General features: G+C 47.2%; 1 protein-coding gene across 1 annotated transcript in view; it reads left to right on the top strand.

The window, feature by feature from the left end:
* Positions 1 to 350: 350 nt before the first annotated feature.
* ALKBH3 (alkB homolog 3, alpha-ketoglutarate dependent dioxygenase) overlaps positions 351 to 27,416 on the top strand; it is a 33,825-nt gene continuing 6,759 nt past the window's right edge. The window contains exons 1-7 of the mRNA XM_049779999.1: positions 351 to 419; positions 893 to 1,018; positions 2,303 to 2,337; positions 5,909 to 5,956; positions 7,864 to 7,967; positions 9,695 to 9,783; positions 17,041 to 17,250. Of these exons, the coding sequence (XP_049635956.1) occupies positions 351 to 419; positions 893 to 1,018; positions 2,303 to 2,337; positions 5,909 to 5,956; positions 7,864 to 7,967; positions 9,695 to 9,783; positions 17,041 to 17,250 (681 nt within the window). The remainder of the gene's footprint in view (positions 420 to 892; positions 1,019 to 2,302; positions 2,338 to 5,908; positions 5,957 to 7,863; positions 7,968 to 9,694; positions 9,784 to 17,040; positions 17,251 to 27,416) is intronic.

Below are 27,416 nucleotides of genomic sequence, written 5' to 3' on the forward strand. Positions count from 1 at the left end.
GTCTGTGGAGCGGAAGTTTAGAAGAGCCTCCTGCTCTGCTAATAAGAGTTACAAGGATCCTAGTTCAGAGGTTTCTGAACACACACACTCTTATGAATGAAGCAAAAGTAGTACAATAAGAGTAAGACAAACAGCAAACCATGACTTAGCAGGCTTCTGCGTGAGCTGGGATGTAAGTGGTGGGTTTTATTTAGAAGCTGCTATCATTACTGTTGAACCATCTGTTCTGCCAGAAAGAATAATTGCCTCTGAGTCTGAGCTTGCACAATCTCATGAAATCTTTTTTGTTTGTTTATTTGTTTAAACAGGTTCCATTTAAATCAGGAACGAAATCTTCTGCAAGTTAAGCCATGGAGGACAAAAGACGGCGGGCCCGAGTGCAGGGAGCCTGGGCTGGCTCAGTGAAGAGCCAGGCCACAGTGCCTTCAGGCAAGGACTTGTCGGGACTTTCAAGGGACAGTGTGTGGTGGTGGGGGGAGGTACAGCTGCCACCTGGGGATGTTCCAGTAGATGTGAAGGGACCAACCCCAGTTGGTATGGTATCTGATGTGGAGGCTCAGCTAAGATTTGATTTTCCATGTAGCTCTCATGGAATTGTTCTTAGACTCTCTCATGTCTCCATGGCATCTCTGATGCACTTTGCTAGTCTCCAGTTATCACATAGTTTGTTTCCAAGTGGGTTTGTTTAGCCCAGTGGTCATCAAACTTTTTAAACAGTGGGCCAGTTCACTGTCCCTCAGACTGTTGAAGGACTGGACTATAGTGAAAATAAAAACTATGAACAAATTCCTATGCACACTGCATATATCTTATTTTGAAGTGAAGAAACAAAATGGGAACAAATACAATATGTGCCCAGCAGAAGGTGAGATATACTTGTTCATGCTTCCAGCCTGCCTTAACTCTCATTTCAGGCCCTGCCACAAGATGTCCTCCACACCAGAAGCCGGGCCTGGGCTGGGAAAACCAGGAGCCTCATCTGGGCAACAGAAAGTTCGTGTTCACAGAGCCCCAACAGGTAGCCTCTCCCTCCCACTTTATACTGAGTCAGGTCACCAGTGTAAGGTGGGAAGAGAGCTCTAGAAAAATTACATGTAGAGTGGCAGTCTCTGTGTCAGAGTCTTCTCTGGCTTCCACCCCCCATTTATGAGCACACATAATCCCCTTTCTTTTAGCAGGGAGCTAGGACACTATAGAGGTGAGAGAAATACTACTGGGATCAGAGCTTATGTTGAGTTAGCTCAGCTCTGACAGTGCTAGACTGTGCTGGTGTTTGTGCTAGCACAGCAGAAGGCTCTAAAACTGAATCGCAATTTCAGCTGTTGTAATTTCTGTGTGTCTGTATCTGTCTGTCTATCTCCAGGGCCACCCCTGGCAGTCCTTGGCCAACTGGACTGAATAGCAATGCTCAAATCCAGCGATAAGGGAGTACTTGGATAAGGGGTACTTAGCCAATCTGAGGGCCACCAGAACCATGCCTAACAGTGCTTAGGATCCCCTGGGGTTATTCCCTCATGGATCTCAGGATACAGTGCCCGATTTTTAGATTCCCTCCCCCAAACCCCGGTCCCATGTTTAAAAATGTAAGAAACAGTGGAAGTGTCACTTTCTAATCTACTCCCAAAAGTTAAATTAATTGCATTTTATATAGTAATGATCAAATAAATGATGATTAAAGGCCCCGATTTCATATCTTCCATTTTTATATGTCATCCCCTGAGTATGTTATTGTTTCCACAGCTCCTAGTGACTGGGAAACTGGGTTATTTCCAATCTTATTTTTCCTGTCAACTAGTTGCTAAAAAAAAAAAAGTCTTAGTTTCTGGTGGGATAATGATAGATTGGAATAAAAATGGATAGTTTGGGGCCAGAGGGATAGTACAGCGGGTAGGTTGCTTGCCTTGTACATGGCTGACCCTGCTGTGATCTCTATGTGTTCCTTCCAAGCCACTCCAGGAGTGATCCCTGAGAACAGAGCCATAGGAATAAACCCTATGCATCATTGATTGTGAGGCTTCCCCCTTGCAAAAAAAAAAAAAGTAGTTTAAAACATAATAGCTAGAGTTTGTACTGTAGGTAGGATGCTTGCTTTGTACTTGGCTTTGATATCCAGCACTCACATGGTCCCAGAGTACAGACCCAGGAATAACTTTTGAATATCACTAGGTGTGGCCCAAAACCAAAACCAAAGCCAAAAAACCTGGCTTGCTTAGATTAGAAACAAGAAGATATGGGAGCTTGGCAATTATTTCCTCATGCTTAGGGATCAGTCCTGAAGCAGGATCTGCCTTCTTCCTTGCAGGTTATCCGCCGAGTCCCGGAGCCACGTGTCATTGAGTAAGTACTGAGCAGTGCACAGCCAGCCCACTCAGAGTCTGGATTGGGTCTGCAGTGTCCCTATCTGATTTGTTTCCCACAGTGGTGTAGGAAATGCAGCAGAACTGCTGTATATTAAACCTGGACTCAAGTGCAGATTTCATTGTCTGCTTGGATTCAGTCTTGATGAGAAACAGAAATATTTTACAGGGTTCCTGACTCCCTGAAGTGTGTCTGTTTGGGAAACTTTTAAACTCCATGTAATGTACATGGCTATAAAATTTTATGAGCAGTCCTACAGTTGGTCCAAAGCAGATGGTATGACAGGAGGCATTCTTTTCACATCACTCTGTACTTGAAATGTTCTTTTTCAAAATATTCCAGGAGCAGGGTCCTTAGCGATAGAATAGAAGGTCAGACACTTGCCTTACACATGGCCTTGCCTGGTTCAATCCCCAGTACACTGTATGCTCCTCAGAGCCTACCAGGGATAAGCGCTGAGCATTGCTGGGTATGGCCCAGAAACAAACAGAAAAGCCCAAAACAAAACATACAGGAGGCATTGACCTCTGATTCCTCATTTCCATTTGATGCCAATTGTCTATTGAAAGTTTCCATTGAAATGAAGTTTCCAATGAAATGAGATTTCATTGAGGTAAATGTTGGTTTCCAGGCACATAAAGGTACATGTTCCAGGGAGGCAATGTTACCATACCACACATGCTACCAAAGTGCCAAGAAATTCCTTCCAACCTATCAGATTGCCCTCCACTCCAGCAACCACAGTTCTGTGGTCAGAATCCAATGGGTTTATTTCTAGGTTATTCTCCTACTCTGTGAGGGCACCTTCATGCCAGCAGGTGCCTGGATGAAGCATTGTATGTGTCCATCCCCCCCACCCCCACCCCAAACAATCTGTTGGGTTCTCAGCTCTTTGGTTATTTGTTCATCTTTGAAAAATCCAAGACTGACACGGCTGTCACCGTATTTTCGGGAAGGGTGTGTAGCTGTGACCTCCCTCCTATCTATGTCATGAGGGTTTAGGTCAAGGCCTCAGCTGTTGCTTGCTTTCTGGATTTTCGATTTCTTTCTTTCTTTCTTTCTTTCTTTCTTTCTTTCTTTCTTTCTTTCTTTCTTTCTTTCTTTCTTTCTTTCTTTCTTTCTTTCTTTCTTTCTTTCTTTCTTTCTTTCTTTCTTTCTTTTCTTTCTTTCTTCTTTCTTTCTTTCTTTCTTTTTTCTTTTTTTTCTTTTCTTTTCTTTCTTTCTTTCTTTTCTTTCTTTCTTTCTTTTTCTTTCTCTTTCTTTCTTTCTTTCTTTCTTTCTTTCTTTCTTTTCTTTCTTTCTTTCTTTCTTTCTTTCTTTCTTTCTTTTCTTTCTTTCTTTCTTTTTTTTTTTTTTTGTGGTTTTTGGGTCACACCCGGCAGTGCTCAGGGGTTATTCCTGGCTCCAGGCTCAGAAATTGCTCAGGAGGACCATATGGGACGCCGGGATTCGAACCGATGACCTCCTGCATGAAAGGCAAACACCTTACCTCCATGCTATCTCTCCGGCCCCGATTTTCGATTTCTTAATCCATATAATTGAATCTTCTGCAAATACTAATATGATGTCCCTTTCATTTGAGGATAAAGAGAATGAATGTAACCAGGGAAACATTTTACAAGTATGGATGAGACACAGGTTTGGGGAGAAAAACAAGCAAAACCAAAATGGGCCATGATGAATTTGCAGACTAGATCCATAAGACAAAAGTTACCAAAGTTTGGCCCTGGAGTTGATCAATCTGGCTATGTGAAGTTACAGTAGTGGAGTTTTGAAGCCACTTCATGTATTGATCAGGGAGCTGAGATCAAACCCAGGGCCCTACTCTTTTTATCTGCCAGGGAGCTACACTTTCATTGTCCTGTGCTAGTTTGATTTCTCTTTTCAAAAACCAGACATTGCACCAGAAGATGAAGTGAGCCAATTTGTAATTGTGGCCCCTAATATATATAATTATTATATACCATATATTAATCATATGGGATATATGTTTTTATATATGTTTATATATAAATATATATCCCATATATTAAAACATAGTACAAAGCAATTGTACAGGGAGTAGAGTTTTTGCATGTGGCTGGCTGACCTGGATTCAGTCCCCACCATCCCAAGCACTAATAGGAATGATCCCTTCATGCAGAGCCAGGAGTAAGGCCTGAGCACTGCTGGATGTGACCCTCCAACACACAAAACAAAACTGTTAGTGCTTATTCTCTTAGACATTTAAAAATGTGACAGAGATACATGACAAGAACTTCAGCTGCAGAGAGGCTCACAGTTGCTTGAAGTCTCAAGCGGTGGAGGAGAATGTGAAAGCTGGTCCATTTAGCTCTTCAAGAGAAGCTCCTACTACTATTTTTTGATAGGGGCTGCTTCTCATCACCCGGCACATCTGCCATATTTTGGTACCTTTGTCCATTTGATAAGATTCAGTGAGATTCTATTGCATATTTACTGTGAGCAATGTGGGAAACAGGGTAGCCGCCTCAGCAGCCCCCAGGCTAGCAAATGAAATGGACCTGAAAGGGGAGGAATAAATGGTAATCCTAATATCAGAAATAGTCAATGTAGTAGTCATGATAGGTGGGGATACAGGAATTAACATCTGGGTGGACTGAAAGCTGTAGAACAGGGGTCCTCAAACTTTTTAAACAGGGGGCCAGTTCACTGTCCCTCAGACCATTGGAGGGTCTGACTATAGTAAAAACAAAACTTATGAACGAATTCTTATGCACCCTGCATATATCTTATTTTGCAATGAAGAAACAAAACAGATAAAAATACAATATGTGGCCGGCGGGCCATAGTTTGAGGACCACTGCTGTAGAAGGTGCTGCCAAGCTGAGATTGTATGCGTGTGTCTCTGGTATTTATTTTTGGCCAGACCAGTGATGCTCTGGGCTTACACTTAACTGCACAGGCTTCACTCCTAGTGGGCTCAGGGAACTATACATGGTGCAAGTGATCAAACCTGGACAAGAGTCTTATCTGCTGTACTATCACTTGGCCCCCTAAGCTGTTTTGTTGTGTTTTGGGGCTACTCTCGGCAATGTCAAAGATTAAACTGGAGGTTGTGTGCATGCGAGGCAAGCACCTTAATCCCTGTGCTATCTCTCTGTCCTTAATCTGAAGTGTTTTAGTCTTGTATGTTTCTGTAACTTTTTTATTTTTATTTTTTGATTTTCTTTTGAAGTCACAGCCAGCCATGCTCAAGATTTCTTCCTGGTTCTGCACTTAGGAATCACTGTTGGCAGGACTCAAGGGACCATATGTAGTGTTGGAAATTGAACCTGGGTTGACCACATGCAGGGCAAGTGGCTTAGCTCCTGTACTATCATTTTAGTCAGAAAATTTTAAAATTATGTATTTTGATTTGGGGGGGGGGGGAGAGGGCCACACCCAGTGGCACTCAAGGGTTACTCCTGGCTTTGCGCTCTAACACCCTCATTCTCTAGGAGTTCTGGGGACCCCCAAGCACAGCCTTTTTGCGGGGTGGAGCGTATGCTGTGACCTGCTGTGAACAAGTGTCTTTTCTTTGTTCCTTTAGCAAAGCAGGTGTGTATGACATCAGCCTATCACCAACGGGTGTTTCTAGGTAAGTGGTTCCTCTCTAGAAAGCAATAGAAGTGTTCAAGGGTTAGTCTTCTAGAACATTCTGCTCCCCTCCCAAGGAGGATGAGTTTGCTAATAGTTTCTTTGATGTGGCTTCCCTAGCTTCCAGACATTTCCAAGGCTTCCTGTGAAGCAACAGCACTGTTACCTCTGTTCATCAGGTGAGGATAGGCCTAGGTAGCAGGTTTTACTCATGCTACCTAGTGACTTAATATGGGGGTTGGGCCAGCAGTGCTGCATCTCATTGCTATTAGATCACATTACTTGTCATACCAGGTATGTGGGTCATATGCTAATGAAGTTTATAGCAAGTTGTATTAGACCTCAGGACAGATTTTATTTAATTTTCGGGTTTTGGGGCCACACCTTGCAGCTCTCAAGGGTTACTCATAGCTCTGTGCTCAGAGTTACTCAAGTTCTCCTGGCAGACTGGGGGGACCATATGGGATGCAGGGGATCAAACCCTAGGTCAGCCATATGGGTTGCCAGGGATTGGACCCCAGTCAGCCATGTGCAAAGCAAATGCCCTACCCACTGTGCTATCGCTCTAGCCCCCTCAGGGCATACTTTAATTGTTAAAGCCTCTTTGGGGTAGTAGGCTTTAGTCTGGGGGGGGGTAGTTGGGCCACACCCAGAGGCGCTCAGGGATTACTCCTGGTTCTGGGCTCAGAAATCATTCCTGGCAGGCTCAGGGGGACCATATGAGATGCCGGGGATCGAATTTAGGTCAACCACATGCAAGGCAAATGCTCTATCCACAGTGCTGTTGCTCCAGGCCTTAGTCTTTATTTTAAAAGCACTTTGAAATCATCTTTCTTTAAAAAAATTGTTTTTAATATTTTGATACTAGGAATTGAAAGATCCTCATTTATGTGGGCATGCTTTCTACTGAGTTACATTCCCTGGGCCCTAAAATATCACTTCAGTCTATATCCTAAATGTCCATGTGAGACAAGAAACTCTTGTAAATATATCAGAACTCATGCATCTAAGGAAATGGCTGTTAAACTCAGTGGTGATAGTCCAGGGGCACGGGTCAAGTTCTAATCCTTTTCGGCACATCTTGAAAACACGATTCACAATCCCACAAGAAAACCCATTCTGTTATTATTTTGGTCCCATCTCATGATGCACTGGGTGTGATTCTAGAGAGTCAGTATCCTGCAAAGTCAGAGCAGCACCACCTTCAAAGCTGCTGCTAAAAGTGTCCCACGGGTTTCCACAGCATCTCCCAGGAACGACTTCCAGAAGGCTTCTGGCCTATTGCATATTCATGAAACACCCCTTATTTGGCCAGTTACTCTGCTCTGTAGCTTCCCTTACAAACAGCATCGTCTCTACAGACTGCTGCCAACTGTTAAAATAACACAGGAACATGCATTTCATTAGGGACTCTACTTGCTCTTCACACACAGTGGTTCTATGTGGGAAAGACCATCTTTGTCACAGTGAGAAAACCAAGGTCCCTAGGGCTTAAGTGACTTGGCCCAGCTTTTTCAACTAAGCAGAACTGGAGCACTCTGACCCCTCCAAAGGCCTCACATATACCCCAGCCTGGTTGGTCACTGATGGCTTCACTGTCTTGTCTTCAGAGCAGTTCCTCGGGTCTTTTCTCAACCCTTCTCCCAGCCCTGAACCCCTTCAGACCTCATTTCTTTCCTGTCCTACCTAGTGTCCCCTGGTCTCGTGCCAGGGACTGCAATGATGTTCTCTTCTGGGGATCCATGGCAGTCCAGGTGATTTCAGATCCACTTGTCCCCAAGGTGGGGTGACAGGAACTCACCTTTCCAGGTGAGGCAGGAGTCCCCAAATGAACGTGCTCCGTTGATGGCCAGAGCCTAGCCCAGGTTTCCCCCTTTCAACTCCCAGTGGCTCTTTTTTCTATTCCAGGGTGTGCCTGTATCCTGGCTTCGTGGCCTTGAAAGAAGCCGACTATGCCTTGAAGCAGCTTTGTCGCGACATCCCCTGGCAGCAGAGGACGGGCATCCGTGAGAGTGAGTGGCCTAGGAGATGGGGGTTGTCTCTGTGCACACTCACTTTCTAGAATGTTCCCTAATAGCTTTCCTCGACCCTTCTCACCTTTCTCTCTGAAGCTCTTTACAGAGATTCAGAGCGTGGCTGAAAGCCTAGGATGAGTGGGGATGGGCATGATAGTCAGAGAGCCACCACAGGGGAAATGTCATCTAGTGTTTTGTGTATTAGATCGGAGGAGTGTGGTGGTGGTGACAAAGGAAGTGGAGCTGGTGAAACTGCTTGATGGATTGATTCAGTCCATGTTTGGATGCTGCCCACCTTCCTCTTTGTCCACAGAAACTCCCAAAGCTCACTTGTTGTGATCCTGTTGGGCGTGTGTTCTTTCAAGGTCCTTCTTAGTGTTTTTTTTGGTCTTGGAGTTTTGCTCCATGTACATGGTTTTCTTTGCCTTCTGAGCTTGCGGAAATGACTCAATCCTGGGGGAGGCTGGAGCGCCACGAGCAACAGTGCCTGTTATCCCCATGATGACCACTGGGGGGTGAGTGTGCTCTACCAGAGAGCTTTCTTCCTGGCGCAGGGAGGATGTTTGAAGTTTTCGCTAAAAAGAAAGGCTGGGCATAGACGGGCTTCAATTTTGTGACTCAGCCATCAAAGCAGGAGTCAGCTTTCTCACAGCAGCCTTCTGACAACTCCCAGCAATTTCTACAGCAGTGCATTCTGATCATGGACTTGACATTGGTGACTAGCTTGATCATGTAATTGAAAGTAATTGTGATTATTTTTCCTCCTATCACTGAGCCACATCTCTGGCCCCAGCAGTTGTTCTTTTTTAAGCAGATGACAATGTCATTCTCTAATTCTTGGTTATTTGACCTGTAAATTGGAGCTAGTAATAATAATAATTTCTGCCATATAAAATGGTGGTAATGAGATCATGCTGAATATCTGGTTAAAGGGGGCTGGCTGGGGCAGTAGTACAGTGGACAGGACACTTGCCTTGCACGTGGCCGATTCAGGTTCACTCCCTCGCACTCGACATGGTCCTAGGAATGATCAATGAGCACAGAGCCAGGAGTAAGCCCTGATTACCTCCAATGTTGCCCCAACCCCCCTCCCCAAATAATTAAAAAAATGCTCAACAGATTTTTGTCACATCAGAAGCCTTCAGTTGACATTAGCCACTTCTATTATCCATCTTTTTTTTGTGTGTGTGGTTATGGGAAATGGGGAGGTGATAGGTGATCTGTAGATAAATCCTTCTCTAAATAAGTTGTTGGTCCAACTTTTTTTTTTTTTTCTTTCCTGAAAATAACTACATTTTCTGCATGGCCAGGGCACATTCACCTTTAGTGGGACCCCAGAGGGTTTATACAATGTCACTCACTTGAGAGGTTTGTTTGGTCCCTCACTCCTGCTTCCAACAATTCAGACGCCATCACCTGCCTTTCGAGCCTCCCTGCTCTGACCCCACTGTCCCCAGGAATGAGCTGTCCCCTAACTCTGACCCTATGTAGGAGAGCAGGCAGCTCCCCACTCTTCTCCCAGCCTCCACCCAGGCTGCTCTCCTGTCTTCTTTCAGCTCATACCCTAAAATCCTCCTGAAACCCCATGTTCTCTGGGTTCTTCCGACCCTCCCCCTTTGCTTTGCTCAGAGACTCACATAGGACACACAGCATGCTGGTGGCACTCCGAAGCTGTGCTGGCAACAGTGGTAAACTGTTGAAAGGCACTTTATTTTCTTTCTTAGATGTAACTTACCAGCAGCCGAGACTCACAGCATGGTATGGAGAGCTTCCTTACACTTACTCGAGCATCACTATGGAGCCAAATTCTCACGTATGTTGGATACTGTTGATAAGGGTTTTGTAGACTGTGTGCTATGCATGTAAAGTGCTAACCTCAGGGGCCAGAGCACAGTGAGGAAGGCTCTTGCCTTGCACGCAGCCAGCTCCGGTTTGATCCCTAGCATCCCAAATGGTCCCATAAAAGGACCAGAGCGATAACACAGCATTTGCAAGGGCATTTGCCTTGCATGCAGCCCACCCAGAACAGACGGTGGTTCAAATCCCGGCATCTCAGTTGGTCTATAGAGCCTGCCAGGGGCAATTTCTGAGTACAGAGCCAGGAGTAATCCCTGAGTGCTGACAGCTGTGACCCAAAACCAACCCTCCCCCCCCCAAAAAAAAAAATGGTTCCCCAAGTAATCCCTGGCATCCCAAATAGTCCCTTGCACTGGGAGTGATTCCTGAGTGCAGAGCCAGTACTAACTCCTGAGCACTGCTGGGTGTGACACCCCCCCCCAAATAAAACCCTCTTCATGCAGATGCTGAGTTTCTGTGCTTTGGAGGCAGAGAGGAACTCTGAGGCCAAGACGTTTGGGAATCTATTAAACTGAAACCAGACTTCAGGATGGCAGAAAAATGGACCACATTTCTCCCTGACTCCTTTCTTCCCTCAGCACTCGTGGCCATAGCCCTTCTGTGGGGCCTGATCCAAGGGCCCCGTGACTGGCCAGTGCCATTTGGCTTGTTTCTGCTGCTCCTTTTGTTTTTAAAAATTTCCATGACAGTAGACAAATCCTAGTGTATAAATTCAGCTTGTCAAGAGGAAGGAGTTCAGGTCCAAGAAAAAGCTCCCTGTTTAGTCTCTGGAATCTCGCTTTGGCAAATAATGCTGCACTTTATTGAAAGCGACAGGAGAAAATGGGGTTTTGCTTATGGCATTGCGGTCAACTGAAAGATAATTTCTACAGCTTCTAGTAATTTGTGGTCATGAACTGTTACTTGATTTGGGTTGAGGGGCACACTTGGGAAGGCAATGCATGGCTTTCTCCTATAAGGAGATGGGGGGCCACTCTGGCTTCTGAGGCTGGGTATGGTGAACCCTTTTGTTTGAGGCTGATTTGGGAGCACCGAGACAAGGGCAGGGCATTAGGCCAACCTGGCCGAGACTGGGGGTCGCATTTCTGTCAGCTTTTTTTGACCTTACCATCAGCGGTCAACATGGCATCATGGAGGGTTAAAAAGGAATTGGAGGATTTCCCATTTATCTGGTTCATCTCTGAGGATTGGGTTTTTCAGCCTCGGTGGTGTTGACGTTCGGAGCTGGTCATTCTGTGGTTGGGGCTGTGCTGTGCATTGAAGGATGATCAGGGTCTCCATGCCCAGAAGAGCCAGAAGCATCTTTTACCCAATGTGTCCCTCAAAATGACTCCAGACATTGCCATACTTCTCTGCAGTGTGGGTGGATGTGCTCCTTATGAACATCCGCAACTTTTTGTTTGGGGGCCATACCTGATGGTACTCAGGGGCTACTCCTGCCCTGCACTCAGGCATCACTCTTGACAGGCTCAGGGGTCAATATGTGATGCCAAGGATTGAACTCTGATGATCTGGGGGCAGAGTAAGCATCCTGCTATACTATTGCTTTAGCCTCATAGCTGCAGCTATGAGGTACACTAGATACATGGGATTTGTTCCTACAGTTTCCTTTTGGACTTTTTATCCACTCTCTGAAAGAATTGTCATGAGAAATATTGATTACTATGTAAATAATATGTGTTATTGAAAATAGGAAATGGTAGAGCTTAAAAAATTAAAAATCCGGGCCTGGAGAGATAGCACAGCGGCGTTTGCCTTGCAAGCAGCTGATCCAGGACCAAAGGTGGTTGGTTCGAATCCCGGTGTCTCATATGGTCCCCCGGGCTTACCAGGAGCTTTCTCTGAGCAGATAGCCAGGAGTAACCCTTGAGCACCGCCGGGTGTGGCCCAAAAACCAAAAACCAAAAAAAAAAAAAATTAAAAATTGGGGCTTGAGTACAAGGGTAAATGTCCTTGCCATAAACATCAATTTAATGCCTGGCACTACTTATAGTTCCCCGAGCACTACTAGGAATGACCCCTGAGGCTGTGACACACCAAAATCAAAATATTAAAAATAAATTTTGAGATAGTTCTGCTTGTTCTAGTTCCAATGTTTATTTCATGTTTAAAAATGTATTCAGACATACATTGAGAACGTTTTTGCAAAAAAACAGGGACTTGAGTGATAGCTCAAAGGAGCACTGCACATCCTTTGAATGCAGGTAGCCAAGTTCCCCTGAACACTATGGGGAGTGCTCAGCCCCTGCACCAGGAGTAGCCCCTGAGAGCATATGAGTGACCCCCAAAACAATAGTAACAGAACAAATTAAAGGAACTGGGAGATAATTCAGTGTGTGTGTTGGTATTTTTTTGTGGTAGGGATGAGGACAGAGCACCCCAAGTGGTGCTCAGGGACCATAAGTGGTGCCAAGGAGTTTTATTTTGTTTCTAGGTCACATCACGCCAGTAGTGCTCAGGGGACCATATGGGGCGCTGGGGATCGAATTTAGATTGCTGCATGCAAGACAAAATGCCTTACCCTCTGTACTGTCATTCTGGCCCCAAAATCTGAACTCTTCTGACTTGAATTTAGTTGGCTCAGAACTTTGAGCTTCTGGCCAGCCAGAGTTTGTCTTTGATTCTGCCTTGAGTGAAGTCCAAGAGCTGCTGTTGTCTCTGGCTACTTTCTCATGAGTGTCTGGTATGAGTTGGGGGGCACCGTGGAAAAACATTTAGATTGTAACTGCCTCGAGCTTAATTTCTCATTGCACAGAAGCAGATTCTTCTCCCCCCCCCACCCCCCACCCCAGGGCGATGACGGCTTGGCCTGGCGGGACCCTCCCCAACTTGGAGGGGGGAGGCGCAGGCCTCGGTAAAAGCAGATTCTTTTCGGCTTGTTTTAGTCTCTTTTGCTTTTCTCTTTGTGGGAGACCCACCCAAGTGAGACTCGAACTCCAGGGCCCCATTCAGCAGTTCTCAGCCCAACATCCTGTTCTTGGTTTGTGTTTCTCCAGCCAGGGGACCATGTGGTAACAGGAATTGAACTGGGGTCTGGCGCATGCAAGGCCTATCCCTTAGCCCTGGTCCTTGTTCCCCAGCCTCTAAGTTTTTGTTTGTTTGTTTGTTTTGTTTTGGAGCTATACCCAGAGTTTCTCAGGGCTTCCTCCTGGCTCTGCACTCAGGCATCACTCCTATGGTGCTTGGAGGACCATATGGGATGCCAGGGATTGAACTCAGGTTAGCTGTATGCAGGACAAGTACCCTACCTGCTTTACTATCTTTCTGGCTCTCCTATAGTCTTTTATCCAAGCTAAATCGTCCTTGAACTTACAAGGGAGCTCTGCTTCCTGCCACTCAGGCTCACCTCCGGGGTCCTGAAGCAGCTACAGAACATTCTCGACGCCCACTGGCTAGTTCTGCTAGTCATATTTTCTCATACTCTCTCCTCAGATGTCTTTTAAGGATAGAATGCATTCACTGAACAGTGAGATGACACTGAATTTTAATTTAAGACGCTCAGCAGCAAGGGATCTGTATATAGACTTCATTGCTTGGAGAGTCTAAATTCATCCCCCTGTTCATTATCCCCGTTTTTTCCCCTCCTTACTTCATCACCAGAAATAACTAAGAAAAAGTATGCCCCCACTTAGAAACATCTTGCCGCTTGGTCTCCTCAGAGCCAGTCAAGAAAATGCTGGTTTCTCAGGCATGTTGCTGGGAAGCTGGCTTCTTCTTTTATGTTCTCTTTCTCTTGTGGTTTGTAAAGTAAGTTCTTCATCTGATCTTTATCTCTACAAAGCTTTAGCCCTCAAAGAAATGGAGATGCAGCTTGCTATTATTATTATTATTATTATGAAGTTTCACTTTGAAATGTTTCTTTCAAGAGCATTTTAATGTTGTTGGTATACATGTTGCCTATTGTTATTGATTTCTTAAAATCCCTGCTGAGCATATCCATAATCAGGAAGACCATCTTGGAGCATGGTGTTGGCATCACAGCACAATTGAAGGAGTCGGCCATTTGCCCTGGTCCTGGCAATAGGCAGGGCCTGTACTTCACAATGGCACTCTGCTTGTCTATGCTATACACCCATTCCTTTACTACCAGACAGAACACACACTTCTGTCTTATCTTAAGAAGTTTGATGTAGGGGCCAGAATGATAGCACAGTGGTAAGGCATTTAAATGCCTTACATGCTGCTGACCTGTGTTCTATCCCCAGCATCTCATATGGTGCCCCAAGCCTGCTAGGAGCAATTCCTGAATACCACTAGGTGTGGCAAAAAAAAAAAAAAAAAGAAAAAACAATAAAAGAAGTCTGATCTATACTTTGAGAGATAAGTAGACTGCTCGGAAAGGCTAGTGGAAACAAGGGACCATTACTGAGATTCTACAAGGTCAAAGTCATTTTATTTTTTAATTTTTATTTATTCATTTGGTTTTGGGCCATACCTGGCAATGCTTAGGCCTTTCTCCTGGCTCTGCACCCAGGGATACTCCTGGTGGGTTCAGGGGCACCCTATGGGATGCTGAGAACTAAACCAGGTTCAGCCATCTGTGTGACAGGCACCCTATCCACTGTACTCTCATTCCAGCCCCTTGTTTTAGTCACAGGCTAAAACTGACACTTCAAGGTGGTGGAGTGCAGTGTGGTACAAAAGTCATGGCAGCTTGGAATCGGTTGACAGAGAACCATGGCAGAGAATCAAGGCATTGGCACTGACTGGATGAGTAACCGTAATCTTCCCCACCTTGGCCTTCCAGCTGCAACACAGCACTGGTTTCATTTAAGAATGTGCCTTGTTGGGGCCGGAGAGATAGCATGGTGGTAAGGCGTTTGCCTCTCATGCAGGAGGTCATCGGTTCGAATCCCGGCGTCCCATATATGGTCCTCCCGTGCCTGCCAGGAGCAATTTCTGAGCCTGGAGCCAGGAATAACCCCTGAGCACTGCCGGGTGTGACCCAAAAACCACAAAAAAAAAAAAAAAAAAAAAGAATGTGCCTTGCTGAAACCATAAACATTCGTTCTCTTAGCACTTAATCTTTGAGTATGAGTTTGCTTGATGTCATGGAAAGTATGTGTTCGGTATTTGCACTTCAAACTGCAGTCTGATCGTTGGTGATGAAGAGATTTGTGTGTGAGTCTGTGTGTGTGAGTGTGTGATCCGTTGGTGCTAAAGAGAAGTGTATGTGTGTGGTGGTGGTGGTGGTGGTGGTGTTGAAGCTGTTTTCTGACCTGCCTCCCTTCTCTGTGAATCACCTTTACTTGAAACAACAATTGGCAGATGAAGAGTTGCTCATACATGAGTGCTTGGCTGACATTTCCAGTTAACTGGATGTCACTCTCAGGAGAATGGTGAACAGGATTGGTTGTGTTGCTGATAGAAATGGAGGGTTTTTTGTGGGGATGATGGGTTTTGCATGTGTCTTGTTTTGGGGTCAGACATAATGATGCTCTAAGCTTACCCTCGACTATGCTGAAAAGATCATCCCTTCTGGCGGGGCTCCAGGCTCTACTCATATGAGGTGCCAAGGATCGAACCTGGGTTGGCTGGCTGCATGCAAGGCAAATGTCTTACCTGCTAGTCTATCTCTCTGGCCCCCAAAATTGAGTTTTCAAGCAAAAATGACAACTTGGAGAATTCCTAGCTGCTCCTTTGAGCCTGACCTCTCTTCCTCAGGCATTTCTGAAGTCAGCAATGTCCATGATCAGATTTTTTTGGCCAACATTTGGAAGAGCCCCACAACTCACTGAACTGATATTTTCCAAATGGCCAGTGTTGATATTATAGAATTTTGCAAAGTTAGAATCCATCTAAAGTACAAGCTGTACTAGTGGATTTAAATGTAACAGAATATGAATATGAAAAAGTTTGTTGACATCCTTTCAGATTCCACATTTTGACTAACATTTGAGTTCTGTTGAGTTCGGGTGTCATATCAAAGAATATGTACAGATTGTGGAAAGACTCCTTTTCTACGTGTGCATATGTCAACCCAGTTTTCTCTGTACACTTCAACAAAAACAATATATAACTGAAATGCAGAAGTAGGCAAGCTGATCAGCTATCTGCAGCTTAGCAAGTTCATTGAAGGAATTTGTGGGTCACAGATGCTACAGCGGGTAAGGTGTTTGCCTTGCAGGCACCAACCCAGGTTTGATCCTTGGCACAGCTTATAATCTCTCTAGCCCCATCAGCAATGATCCCTGAGCACTGCTGAGTGTGCTCCGCCCCCCCCCCCAAAGAAACAAAATTGACTAAATAATCCCTCTCCCAACTTTTCATATTGGAAATCTGCCATTTTTTTTTTTATAAACAGATGTTTGAGTTAGCAGGTATTGTCTTGGAATTATTTTAATGATTTAACAACTTCTAGTTTTCCTGTTTGTTCCCCAGTAAACACCCCCCACTTTTAGTATGGTGAATATCCTAAAAACCCAAGCTGTTTGAGGAGGCCAATAAACAGTAATAGAATAAAGTTGGAGAACTCTTGCCTCTGCAAAGGACACTCTGTAGAGCATTTGGGTCCTCTTGGGGAAAACACGGAGTGTAGAAAATGAAGTCAAGTCATACTGCTTGTAGCTCTGCTGCCCATGCTAAGGTCAGAGGTTAGAATGATCCACAGTAGGATGGTGGGTATAGGAGGACCTAAGGACAAGGAGCAGGAGTGAGCTCTGTGCCCAGAGACTGGGCAGGGGAACCTCCTATCAGTTTGAAGATTGGATCACGATTCCATAGTGCAGCTTGATTTTGTTGTTGTTTTGGGGCCACATCTGGCACTGCTTAGGGGTTACTCCTAGCTATAAGCTCAGGAATCACTCATGGCTGTTCTTGGGGAACCATATGGGTGCCAGGGATCGAACCTACTCAAGTTTTCTGAAGGAACTAAGGTCAGCTGTGTGCAAGGCACTTTACCTACTGTGCTATTGCTCTGGCTCCCTTGCAGCTTGTTTTTTTTCTTCCAGGTAGACTCACTACTTTGAGGGGAGTTTGTACGCAACAGGGGAAGGGCAGCAGGGAGAGCAGTCTGGTCCTGTGACATTGCCATGACAATGTAGCACCTCTGTTTCCCAGCATAGAGACCCAAGATGCCCGTCAGCTCAGCTTCCCTGCTGCTGATCTATCCCAGCCATTGTGCTCCTTCTGGGACCCCTGATCCTAACTTGGCCTTTTTCTGCTCTCTCCCATGCGACTCCTGCCGGCCTTTCTCCTGGCCCATGGCCTGCAGTGGCTCCCAGTGCTGCTTGAGCTCAAGAGCCAGATTGAGGCGAACACGGGCCACACCTTTAACTCCCTACTCTGTAACCTCTATCGCGACGAGAAGGACAGTGTGGACTGGCACAGTGACGATGAGCCTTCCCTGGGATCCAGTCCCGTCATCGCCTCTCTCAGCCTGGGCACCACCCGCACCTTCGAGATGAGGAAGAAGCCGGCCCCGGTGAGTAGGGTCTGGGGTCTGTTCGGTCTGCTCGCTCACACGAGCTTCCCACTTGTGGCCCTGCTCAGAGTTCAGGCCTCCTGGGGCCCAGCCAGAAGAGGGACTTTGTTAGGGGGGCCAAGAGGGGAGCACATCTAGCTGTGCTCAGGGCTTACTCCTCGCTCTGAACCCAGGGATCACTCTAGTTGCAGCCCGGGGGACCATCTGGAGCAAAGAGGTTAACCATGGAGGGTGTAAAGCAAGACTAGCACCCTCCCCATCATGCTGCTGTTCTGGCAGTTCAGGTTTTATTGAGGAGGCATCTCTGGCTCTGGCTGGCCCTGCTGTCAAGGGTTTGACCTTGAAACTTCACTTGTACTGCAGGACTCACCTGCTGTGGGCAGGGAACTAGGGTTCATCTACACTGGGGAGACAACAGGCCCTGACCCTGTCATGGTGGAAAGGACTGAAGCCTTAAATGGTTGATACAGAGGCCAGCGTTGCAGGGTAGGGTGCCTAAGGGAAGTGCCTCGCTTCTGCCCAGTGTCCTTCGTGGCTGTATTGTCGCATTCTGTGGCACCCTCACTGCCTGCTCTTTGTCTTTTTCTTACTTTTTTGTTGTATGGGGCCATGCCTGGCAGTGTTCAGGGCTTACATCTGGCTCTGCTCACAAGGATCACTCCCATTAGGCTTGGGGGGGGCACCCTAAGGGGTGCAAGGATTGATTGAACCTGGGTTAGATACATACAAGGCCAATGCTCCCTCTGCTGTAATATCACTTGGGCCTCCTCACTCCCTTTATTTTTCTTTTGGTTTTTGTTTCTGGGCCACACCTGGCAGTGCTCAGGGGTTACTCTTGGTTCTGTGCTCAGAACTTACTCCTGGATAGCTCAGGGGGACCATATAGGATGCCGGGAATTGAACCGGAGTCCGTCTGGTGTTGGCTGCATGCACGGCAAACACCTTACCACTGTGCTACCGCTCCAGCCCCCCCTCACTGCCTTCTTAACCTTTCCCTGAGGCTCCAGTGACTGTCCCAGAGAAGACAGCCAGACCACCTGGGGGCTAGGGGTCTGTTCTAGCTCCTATGACCATATTTCTGCAAGAGAGAGAAGAAAGAAAAAGAGAAAGACACATAAGGGACTGTGCCTCCTGCAGTCCAGGCTTCCCAGTCCCTCAGCTGTTAGCTCAGTGCTGTGAGCAGGGAAGGCCTCCAGGGTCTGCATCTGAGTCTGACACATCCAGAAACCGCCTACGTGAAGGCTAGCAAGCAGGAGTGGGCGTTTGCATCTGCCTCCTCAGAGGTACTCGGCTTGGCTGGCTCCAGGCACACTCGATGTATGTTCTGTTCTTCTACACTGAGGCCTCCTAAACTACTTTGTGCTGTTATGATTTCCATCGATTGACTTCTCTCCCCTTTTGATGACTTTGGGAACTTTGGTCTGTGGTAGCTGGGGTGCGCCATTTCTGGTGATGCAGAGTGTTAGCTACACCTCCCTGATTTCCTTCACAGCTTCGTCAGCTCTCAGCCCACTCCCTCCCTGGAGGTCCCTCTAGAGAAGCCTGGAGGTGCCCAGCCTTTGCAGATATGGTGCTACCTGAAAACTCCAATCTGCAAAACCAGTCTCATGCATATGAGTAATGCACTTTACCTCTGTGGCTGGGCTTCTGTGCAGGAATAACAGACACCCATGTCAGTCATGAAAAAGCCTCCCTGTCTTTTTCAGGCTGGGGGCATTGGCCCTTGGCCAGGCAGCGACCTGGGAGCCGGGGCTGTTGCTGAGAGGAGGAAACCAGCCTTGTCTGCCGCCTGCCTACCCTCCCCTCCTTCTCTCCCACCCTCCCTCCCAGTTACTCTCATTTGTGATGGGCGGACACCATAGAAGCCACTTGAGCCTTTGCTAGAAGCCTCGGTGCTGGTTTTTGGCAGTTACTTCCTTTGTTGCCAAGCATGTAATTATTTTTGCTACTGTTTTATATTCATCAATTGTGTCTTTATACACGTTCATTCACCACTCCCTTTTAAGGAAGCCACTGCTAGCCCCCTGACTGATCTGAAGCCTATTATTTTTTGAAATAGGCATTCTGGAGAATTGGTTTGGACTGTACAAGTGCTTTCCAGCTATTAAGCATGAACAATGTACCCATGCTCAGAATATCCCGGGGTCCCGTACCCCTCTAGGCCACTGGAAAAGGTCTGCCTTCTCTCACCTGGAGACATTTGTGGGCCAGGGAAACAGCTTAGTGGCTTGGAGGGCATGCTGTGGAAGTAGGAGAGCTGGTACCTCCGTGTTTCCCCCACTCCACCCCACTCCCAGCACAGAGACCCCCTGAGCACTGCAGGGTATGAAAAGCAAAAAACTGCAGTGTTTAATGTGCTGAGGAGGATCTGTTTCTTGGGGTGGTGTGCTTCGGCACCGTGACAGCTAAGGCGTGGGTGGAGAACACAGTGCATAAAGGATTGTTTCTGAGGGGCAGCCCTGGAGTCAGCGCTCTCTGTCCGACAGGAACTATCTGTACCACAGCTTTCTCTTGGTTTATTTTATCTTGAGTTTGGATGATTCAGGATCAGAAATCTCACCAAGAAGCAGGTGCAAACACCTGAGGGATATAAGGGAGACCCGGCTTTAATTACTCATGCAGACTCGACCTGGATAATGCCAAAATGGGCAAGCCTCCAATGTTGATCCCAGGGAGCTTTTATAGGCTAGATACAGGCTGCATATTTCTTGGGAATCGTTTTCATCCGACATATTCAGTGGTTGCTAGCAGGGTTGCCAACATTTGCATAGTCGGTGCAATCAATGATTCGTACAGCTGGGTTTGGGGGTTTGAAATTTTGTTTAGTTTTCTATGACATGCCTGGTGATGCTCAGGGGTTACTCCAGCTCAGGAATCACTCCTGGTGGGGCTCAGAGGACCATAGGGAATGCTGGGGATCAAACTCCAGTCAGCTATGTGTAAGGCAAGTGCCCTACCTGCTCTCTTATTGCTCCGGCCCATTAATACAATTAATTTTTAAGTTCCATTTAGACATTTTTAATTGTTTTCCATTTCTTCCATTCTAGCCAAGGCAGCCACATCAGACTTGTTCTCTTTCCCTATTTTTGCACCTTGATGATTTATGACCTGTTCATCTTTGTCCACCTCCAGATATGGATCACCCAGGAGAGCTTGTCTCCAGTTTTCTGCTTCTACTCCTAATTTTCCCACTGCATTAGGACCTCACACAGGCAAGGCAAGTTCTACCACAGAGCAACACTTGTGGCCCCAGAAGCTTCATCATCATTTTGTTTCTGGGCTATTTCCAGTGGTGCTGAGGGCCTGTTCCCAGATATGTGCTCAGAAGTGACCACTAGCAATGCTCAGGGATCCAGGTGTTGTCTGTGTGAAAGGCAAGTGCCTTAACTTCTTTATCTCTCCAGTGTTTCATCTTCTAATGAATTTCTTAGAGCTGGTTTGATGACCCTGAGCTAAAAGACAGGGCACAAACCGCTCCATATGTGAAAGTAAGTCCCTTTAGTTGTCTGCCAGAAGCAGGGACTTTGCACTGTAAGTACAGAAGCCAGTTTGTTAAAAATACAGCTCTGGGGAGTGAGAAAAATCTGAGACCTTGAAACTTGAAACAGTTGGCTAAGGAACACTTGACTTTGACCTTCTGCCCACCCAGTCTTTACAGTGAATCAGTTTGGTGCAATTGTTTGTTCCTTCAGTTCTGGCTTTTATGTAAGATGTGAAGTTGAATCTGGAACTAGAATCACATCAGTGGACATGATTGGAAAATGGCATTTTGGAGCCAGAGAGCTCATTTTGACCATGAGTTGGCTGTCTTTGTGAGCTGGAGGTATAGGTTCAGTCCCCATCACCTCTTGGTCCCTCAAGCATTTTTCCTAGAACCTGTAAGTTGTATTTTCAGGTGAACAGGAGACCCAAGTTTAAACTTAAGTTCCAGTTTCTTGAATGGGTTCCAGAAATCAGGGACTCCATACTCCTCACCCAGCAAGAGGTACTACAATCATTCTTTGAGTTGGTAGTCTTGGAAATGGATCTCCAAGAACATCCTCTCTTTTTCTCTTTCATTGTACCAGCCCCTTTCCTGCAGGATTGAGAGGAAATTGCTATTGTAATTCTGTGTCATCCTTTTTTTTTTTTTTTTTTTTGACTAAATCTCAGTGATGGCTGGAAAACATGTCTTATGATTCACACAGCCCAAGGTGAAAGCGTAAAAGAAAAAGTATAAATCGGGTGAACCTGCCAGTGGGCCTGACTCTGAACTTCCGGAAGCTTGTTAGGTAGTTCCTCCATGGGGAGTGGGCGGGATAGGGTGTCTTTCAGACAGGTCCCCTTACCCTGCTCCCTGTAAGCACTCGCTCAAGGAGCCATCATCATTGCTTAGATTTGAGGCAAGATTACTCATCCAAAACTGACACAGAGAGAATCAGGAATTTCCTGCACTTCATTCAAGTCTGCAGTATTGCACAGAAGGGTGCCTGTTTGGGGACATTTTTTAGAGAGCCTCCATTTCTTTTTTTCCCCCCAAATAATCCCACCTCCTCTATCCCAATAGCAGCTGTTTATTTCCTAGTTTGACACCTGCCACAAAGCTACTGAAAGCCGCCCAGTTCCTGCTCTCTCCCTGCTGCTGATCTGAGCCCTCCTCCCAGGCAGCGGTGTTCCCCTCTGCCACCTGTGGTGTACTCAGCACACCCTGTTCCAGGACAGATCCCACATCTCTGGGACCCAGCTGCTGCCTTCACCATGCCACCCAGCCTGCTATCCTCTACCCTCCAGGTCCCAGTCTGTCCACTACTGGCTCATTTTTATTCTAGAAACGTGCCTTTCCCTTGTGAATGAGCTGTTTGGGGACAGTGTGGCTTCTCCCTTGTTGCCCTTCCATTACCCCTTCCCTCTTGCTGATCCTGTTCAGAGCTGAAGCACTATCCCTCATCTCTGACTGAGGGCAGGATGGATTGTCTTAAGGCAAAAAGTAAAGCTTTAAACAGATGAACATCAAAAGACTTTTTTTTTGGTTTGGTTTGGTTTTCTCAGGAGACTTTAAAAAAAAACAATTAGGAACCTTTAAAAAATTATTATTGTTGTTGTTGTTGTTATTATTATTTTTCCCTTCCCCCAACCAGCTCATGAAAGCTTTTCTGCCCTTCTTATCCGAAATCCAGTTATACTGTGCAGCTGCGTCCAGTCCCTGTTATAAAGATGCGTCTGGTTCTTTTCCCTGCTAGCTTTGATTCTGTACTGAAAAACAAGCCGGGAAAGGAACTACAAAAGCCATTTGGCAGGCTGCTATTTCTCTGTCGGTTGCCACGGAAACCGTGGTGGCTGAGTTGGGGGGTTATTAGATAATAGCGGGAGGTTTGTGATACTCCGGAGGGTTGGATGCCAGAGCCTGGTTTTTCCAGTGGGTCGGTCGGCCTTGCAGAGACTCTGACCTCCATCCTCTTGTCCTAAAAACGGGTGGGAGTGAGGGGTGGGGGGCGGGGGTTCCCATGTTTTGTTCTCCTGTTGGTTGGTTGGCAGTGCCTGGGTGAGCATGCTGGCTCGGAGCCTCATCCTCAGCCCCCCATAAAGGGAGGCTAACCTCCCCATGAGGGGACATGCTAAGGTGAGTTGGCCACTTACCTAATCCCTCCCTTCCGTGGCACCTTCTGAAGGAGCCAACCCAACAAGCATCCCCAGAAGAGACGGTTGTAAAACCGCCTGCGCTGCTCCTGGCTACGCGTGGGTCGAGCTCCGGCTGCTTCTCTCACTTGCACGTGGCTTTTGCGCGCTGCTGGGGAGAGGAAAGCATAGAAGACATCGGAGCAGCAAGACCAGCATTGTCTCTGGGACTTGAGAAAATGTCAGTGTTTTGGAGCCCCAAGTCCCTACATCCTGGCTTGATTCTGTCTGAAATGTTGCTTTTGTTTTTGTTTGGGGGCCATTCCTAGCCATGTTCAGGGATTACTTCTGGTTCCACACTCATGAATCAGTCTTAGCGGGCTTGGGGGACTCTAGGAGAAGCTGGGAATTGAATCAGGGTCTGCTGCATGCTAGGCAAGTGCCTACCTCATACTCTATCTCTTACTGACGTACTATCTCACCGGCCTGCCTGAAATTGAGATGAGGCTGCTAGACGCTATTTTATGGAGTGGGCATAAGTCCCTTTTTCTCTTTCCCCCCAGCACTGCTGCAGCTCCTGGCAGACACACATACACACTGCAGCTCCTGACAGACAGACAGACACACACACAGAGACACACACACAGACACACACACACACACACACACACACACACACACACACCTTTTATTTTACCATCACAGCCCTGTTCTGAGGAATCGCAAAATGTCTCAAATGCAACTCTTAATAACTGTTGTTCTCTCATAATGTAACCTTGGGAACATAAGAAATCAGGTCAAGTGGCCTGTTTCTCTCCCTGAAGCACTTCTCACTCTTCCTCCTCCTCCTCCTCCTTTCCTAGGTTGGGGTGCTCTCACTGGTTGCTCCTCTGTGGGAGTAATGGAGAAGTTTTTCCAGGAAAGTCCCTGATGCTATAGTCATCAACATGGCAGGAGTCGAGGTGGCTTTGTACATGTGGCTGTGAAGAGAGGAAATATCTTAATAGTGAGATAAGCTTGGAGATTGCAGGCTTGTGAAGTGCTAATAATTCCTGAGGGTGCCCACCGGGGAGGATGGGGTGCAGGTGGAAGCTTTGAGCCCCACCTCTCGGACTCTTGGTGGTCTGAGAGGGTGGAGAGGGAGTTAGTGGGTGACACCCAAGCTTGGAGACAACCAAATAGAATCGAGGCCAGGAAGTGGCAAGATCAGCAGCCCCTGGCACACACCCCACTCCCCCTTGCCTGAGTTCTCTCCTAGCACCTCTGCTCTTTAGGGGTCCCAGATATGTGGCATGCCAGAATGTGTGGCCCCCAGCACTCTGCACTCACCGAAGTGTGTGGCCTCTGGACCTCACAGCAGCCGAGTTTGCACACCATCAGGGAACCTCCCGGGCACACACGTGCCATTGCCACCGTGGTTATGGCTGGCACAGGAGCACCAGGCTGGGAAAGGGAACAATGTTCTCCCAGAGCCCCACTAGGGCTTGAGGTAGTTGTGGATGGGAGGGCCCCTTGGGGTTTGGAGTCACCCTTTGCTTATTTCCTGGGGTCTGGGGCTTGTCCTGGAATCCACACCCCTATGGAACAGGAAGTGAATGCTGCACCCTGTAGGGAGGCTGCCTGGTCTCCCTCTGCAGTACTTGAGGGAACCTGCCAGGCCACTTTCTGCCAAGTCCAGGCTGCTCCCATTCAAGGCCACTTAAGAGAGCCCCTTAGGGGCTGGAGAGATAGCACAGTGGTAGGGCATTTGCCTTGCATGCAGCCAATCCAGGACAGCTGGTGGTTGAAACCTGGCATCCCATATGGTCCCCTGTGCCTGCCAGGAGCAGTTTCTGAGTGCAAAACCAGGAGTAATCCTTGAGTGCCACTGTGTGTGACCCAATAGGTGGATGCTGACAGGGCACCTCCCACAGGACTCAGAGCTTTAGGAAGAGATTCGTGTAAGTGCATTGAGAAGCCACAGATCTCTGGGGCAGCCCTGCAGCTGTGCAGAAGCAAGAGCAGCACCATGGGCGACCAGCTTGTCCTCCTGAGACAGGCCCCAGGCCAGAGGCAGGTGGAGTCAGGCTCCTCCAAGCAGGACGAGTGATGAGGTGAGGAGGTGCTTCTTCTGGAGCCAGCAAGAGTGTGGGATACTGGGTAGCAGGAGCCGGGTAGTACACCAAAAATGGGGATCAAGGATGGGTTTGGCCAATGGGGAGGTCAAGGGGCAGGATGCTATGGGGTGTATGAGCTGGAGGGAAGACTTGGGAACCAAGGGGTGTGTGAACTGAAGTGGAGTCTGAGCAGGGTGTGAGCTGGGAAGCTGCATTTTGCATTTGACCTTGATGTCGAGCGAAAAGCCAAGATGGTTTGAGCTTCACTGAGTAACTCCACTCCCCCAACATACCCAAAGGCAGGCACTTCTGGGATGGTGGTGTGGGGGTTCAGTCTTCCTGCAGCGGTAGACTGGAGTGGTGGGGACTGCATTCTGTAGGGTGTGAATGGGTGGGGTCTACCCCAGGTGGAGGAAGATTGGCCCCATGCGCCCAGTCCTTAGGTTTCACCAGAACAATCCCTGCCAGATCATTGCCAAAAGTCAGGAAAGCATCGGCTGGAGACCCAGAGGTCGCTAAACCTTTTGCAAACCACTCAGAACAGAGCTCCAGTGATTTCAAATCTACTTTTCCAGTCAGTCTCTTTCTTGGGCAGATCTTATTTCAGAAACAGCTGCTTCTGTTTTTAAAGTAATGCACTTCAGATCAATGCTGGGCATCTAAGATGTGGCTTGATTTGAGTCAGCAGAATAACTCTGTAAAGATTAATTTGGGGGAGATTGTTTCCCTTCCCCCCTTCCCATAACTGCCACCGCCAGTTGTGTTTCGTGCGAGATTTGAGAAATACATTCCCGTCACGAACAAGAAGTTCTGCTGCATGTTGGTATTGGCGCTATAGGAGCAACTTTGCAGCCCAAATATAGATGCGCGTTTAGATGAAGCTGTCACGAAGCCAGGGAGGTTCTCAAGGGCAAAGCCGCCCCTGAGTGGCTTAGGCACAGCACAGCGGCAGCGGCAGCAGTGGAGGCGGGCAGAGGGCAATACGTGTGGTCATGGGGGGGGGGGCTGGGCAGGAGGAGGTAGATGGGCATGCACAGATTAGGCTGCTGGTTGCAAGATGAAGGAGCTTTTGCTCTGCTGAAAAGCCTGACCGACCTTGTCCTGAGCAATGCTCATTCTTGGGCCTGCGAGTGAGGCCTTAGAAAGTCCGTTTCCTGTGGACCCCTTGGGCTATTAATGTTTTGGATCTTTTTCCAGTCTGGGAGTTTCTTATGCCTCCTCGGGCCTTTTCCTTGGCACCTAGCCCCTTAAGTAAGAATGTTCAAGGCAATCTTTGACTCTGCTTCCTTATTTTACCTTTTGGTCTTTGGTTTGGGGGCCACATCTGGCAAGTGCTAAGAGGATCCTCTTACTACATGATATTTAGAGGAGGGAGTGCTGCTACCAACTGTACTCAGGGACCGTGTGTTTTCAGGCATCAAACTTGGCCCTCTCGTATGTGAATACTGTTTCTAGCCCTTTGCACCTCCTCCCTGGTGAGCTGACAGGAGGTTGTGAGGGTTCTGTGGGGGACAGGGCCACTTAGGTCTTATCCAGCATCACATTTTCTGCAGTTAGCATGCTCAAGTGAGGTCTGGTTGGAGTAAATACACAGCTTCTCACTTTCTCACTTTCTGATGCTTCCACCATTTCTTCTTTGCTCAGGTCACTTTTTTTGTTTGTTTTATTTTGTTTGTTTGTTTGTTTTATGGGTCACACCCTGTGGAGCTAAGGGGCTACTTCTGGCTTTGCACTCTGAAATTGCTCCTGGTAGGCACAGGGGACTATATGAGATACAGGGATTTGAACTACTGTCTGTCCTGAATTGACTGCACGCAAGGGAAATGCTCTACCACTATGCTCTCTCTCTCTAGTCCCTGTTCAGGTCACTTCTGAGTCTCTCATTAGCATTGACTTGGAGATCAAGTTCGGTCACCTGCTTTCCACATGATTGTATGTTTCGATCTGTAGGACTGGAGAGACTGACTGTACAGCAGGGTAAGGCACTTACACACAGCATATGGCCCCCTAAGCACCTCTAAGAGTGATTCCTGAATGTAGAGCTGGATGTATGCTTTGAGCACTTCGAGGTGTGGCTACAGAAAAATAAAAAAATGATACCTCCACCTAGAGCTGGACTTGTCGCTTCTCACCGGAAACACTAAAATCACATTAGTTATTTCCTTCTCAGAAAAGCACCATCTCACCAGCTGGCAAACTGTGTGTGTGTGTGTGTGTGTGTGTGTGTGTGTGTGTGTGTGTGTGTGTTCATGGCACATAGCTTTTTGGAACCAGTTAACATGTTTTTGCTCTCACTGCAGTGCCATCATTTTCTAGAATCTGAATTTTTTTGACCTGTCTGAAACTCTCCTCCCTCTCCTGGCTGCTGTTTCCATCCTGACTCTACCATGCTTCTCCAGCACTGAAGTGACCTTTTCCTCCCTGATGGACCCAGTTCCTGTCTTTTCTCTCCCCACTTTCCCTTGACAGCTGCCA

The sequence above is a fragment of the Suncus etruscus genome, chromosome 9, assembly GCF_024139225.1.
Source record: "Suncus etruscus isolate mSunEtr1 chromosome 9, mSunEtr1.pri.cur, whole genome shotgun sequence".
NCBI classification, from domain to species: domain Eukaryota; kingdom Metazoa; phylum Chordata; class Mammalia; order Eulipotyphla; family Soricidae; genus Suncus; species Suncus etruscus.